The 2,884-nt window shown below is 62.9% G+C and overlaps 1 protein-coding gene across 1 annotated transcript in view; it reads right to left on the reverse strand.

Moving 5' to 3' along the window:
• LOC102251955 (uroplakin-3b-like protein) overlaps window positions 1-2,884 on the reverse strand; it is a 4,690-nt gene that overhangs the window by 603 nt on the left and 1,203 nt on the right. Inside the window, exons 2-5 of the mRNA XM_014550121.1 lie at window positions 2,192-2,344; window positions 1,688-1,907; window positions 1,087-1,163; window positions 733-853 (exon numbers count right to left, since the gene is read on the reverse strand). Coding sequence (XP_014405607.1) covers window positions 733-853; window positions 1,087-1,163; window positions 1,688-1,907; window positions 2,192-2,344 — 571 coding nt within the window. The remainder of the gene's footprint in view (window positions 1-732; window positions 854-1,086; window positions 1,164-1,687; window positions 1,908-2,191; window positions 2,345-2,884) is intronic.

The raw sequence follows: 2,884 nt of genomic DNA on the forward strand, positions 1-2,884 counted from the left end.
CACTGCCCCCTCTCTCTCCTCCCCAAAGCCTACTCAGGGATAGGTTTCCCCTTTCCTCTAGGGCAGTGGTCGGCAAACCGCGGCTCGGGAGCCACATGTGGCTCTTTGGCCTCTTCAGTGTGGCTCTTCCACAAAATACCGGCTCTTCCACAAAACACCGACTTCTGCACATGGGCCACGAAGTTTCAATCGCACTGTACGTGCGCGCCCGCACGTGGTATTTTGTGGAAGAGCCACACTCAAGGGGCCAAAGAGCTGCATGTGGCTCGCGGTTTCCCGACCATGGCTCTAGGGCCATTTGGACACCCCTTCTCCACCAGGCCCCCATCTGAACTCTGAATGAAAGGCTTGAGGTAAAGATTAGCACTTGGCCTATAAGCAATTCGCCTGGGCGACTCCCAGCTGGAGTCTGCTGCCTGCCCCCATTCACAATTCCAGTTATTGCCACCAGGGGGCAGTGGTGCCCGCTTGGACATTGTGAACCCCTTGGGCAGGTAGCAGGGAGAGAGAAGGGAGGGAGAGGTTAAGAGATCCTGGAACCTTGGGGATTCCTTGCTCAATGATTGCTACCCATGTCTGGCCTTCAGGGAAAGCCACTCCAGCAAGCCTAGCGAGGGGGAGCTGGGCTGCGGGCCTGGGCCGGGGGCTTTTACGGAAGAATCGAGGGAGGGCGAAGGGGTAAGGGTGGTCCAGGTCAGGGACCTCACCCCTCCCAGGGGCCTGCCCACTTACCAGGTGTAGATGAGCAGGCCAAGGAGGGCCGTGAGGAGGACAGCCAGCAGCACTGACAGGATGGCAATGATGACCACTGTACCCGCGCTCCGGAGCCCTGGGGCAGCCTGGAGTGCCTCGGCTGAGGGGCATGAGGGGACCCCACAGGCAGGCAGGGCAGGCCGTGCAGGGAGGGAAGAGATATGATCTGACCTGAGAAGGGGGGCCTGGAGCAGCCTCCAGATCAACCACCCACACCCAGGTTGGGGGAGGGCTACCTGCCGACAGGTAGGCTCTGACCGACAGGGGCTGGCCCACACCCAGTCCTCAGGACAGGATCGCCCTAGTGTGTGAGCTGCTCATCTGGCCCCATACCTTGCTGCAGACGGGTGTCGCTGGACCAGTCTGTCTCAGCCACGGGTCCTCTGTCACTCATCACCAGGAACTTCACTCTGAACGGAAGACCAGCATTGGGGGTGAGGGTCCCTGGATCCTGAGCTTTGGGGCCCTGGTGCCTCTCAGTCTGCCCCCTTGACTCCCAGGGCCTGGTGGGTGGGGGAGGGGGACTAAGGCTTAAAGCACAGCCTTGGACTCCAGTGCCAGCTGTGACATTTCCCAGCTGTGTGGCCTTGTGTGCCTCCCTCACCCTCTCTGGGCCTCAGTGTCTCACTTGGGAAATGTGTGTGGAGTGGACTAGATCCCCCAGCACGGAACATCTGTGAATCAAGCCCCGAGTGAGGGGAGATGGCTTGAGGGACCAGTCCCTCCCGGGGGCACCCCCTGCCTGGATGGGGAGACTCCACCTGTGGGATCCAAATTGCCGATAGGGGCAGGGGCTCAAGTCAGGGGCCCTCTGCTCAAGAAAGACAGGAGAATTCACCCAGGCCTCCTCCCATTTGCAGAACGAGGGCAGGGAACCCAGGCACCAGCTGGGAGCTGCCCCGGCTCAGGTTTGGGCACAGGCAGAGCTGCTCACCGGTAGGGACCGGGGCCTGGCAGGGGGTGGTTGCAGCCCCTTGTGGTTGGGGAGCAGCCAGTGTCATTGCCCACACGGAGGACCCGGAGCTGGTTGCCAGGCTGGCCACCCGGATAGAGCGCCCGGTTGGCCATCAGCGTGAGGTAGTAGCCCTTCTGGGGGAAGTCGGCAGGGACTGGGCTGTCCTCCACCCTCTGTGGGGCGATGAAGTTCTGGGAGGCTGAGGATGGCATTCAGGTCAGACGGTGGGGAATGATGGCTCTGACGGGAGGGGCTGGCCCACCCCCAGTCCTCAGGAGCCTGCAGGTCCCCAGGCCTCGTGCTTGACCTGCTCATCTGGCCCCATATGGCATGGGGGCCACATGGGCAGGGCTGCAGCACATCCCACCAGGCCAGACAGCCCCTGGCCACATCTCCGGCAGCACCTCCTCCACCCCTGCTGCTCCTCCAACGCTCCTGCCCATCTCTCAGAGGGAAAACCAGGCCCGCCCCAGCGGCACCCACCATTGCTGTGGGCCACCACCAGCCAGATGGGGTCAAAGTCGGAGATGTTGAGGCGACTGAACTGGCCTCGCGGCTGCTCCAGCGTGAAGGTGGAATGCGTGAGTGTCCCCGCGAGAGTGGCAGGTGAGAGCTGGGGCACATAGTTGATGCGCTCTGGGGCCGGTGGGGTCAGAGAAGAGGCTCAGCCAGGAAACCAGGCTCCCACAGCCCAGACTGAGGGGGGGAGCACAGCCCTGCCTGGAAGCCCAGACTGAGGGGGAGGACAGGAGCCAGGGAGCCCGATCTGAGGGGAGAGGCACGGCCCTCCCTGGGGGTCCTAGTCTGAGGGAGACTGAGGGCTTTTCCTGGGAGCTTTGTCCAGGCTTTCATCTGTGCCCACAAGTCCAGCCCTGGCCCTGCCTGGGGAGCCCAGGAGGGACGGGCTCCGGGAGGCCAGGGGAGGCCCGTCTGGCCCTGCCCGACCTCGGGTCTCTGTGTGACGGACAGAGTCCAGGGAAGGGGACAGGAGGCCCCCCTCCCAGCTGCAGGAAGTTCTTCTGGGGAAGGGATCGTAGGCTTTGTTGGGGTTACACTCAGATCGGAGGGAGCCTGAACCCTCTGGTGCCCAGTGACCTCGAGTTCCCTCCAGCTCCACCCGCATGGTCCAGATTGCTTTGCTTGATGAGAGAAATGAATGGCTGGGGTGCGGGGGGG

Source organism: Myotis brandtii, unplaced genomic scaffold (assembly GCF_000412655.1).
Source record: "Myotis brandtii unplaced genomic scaffold, ASM41265v1 scaffold583, whole genome shotgun sequence".
Classification (NCBI taxonomy): domain Eukaryota; kingdom Metazoa; phylum Chordata; class Mammalia; order Chiroptera; family Vespertilionidae; genus Myotis; species Myotis brandtii.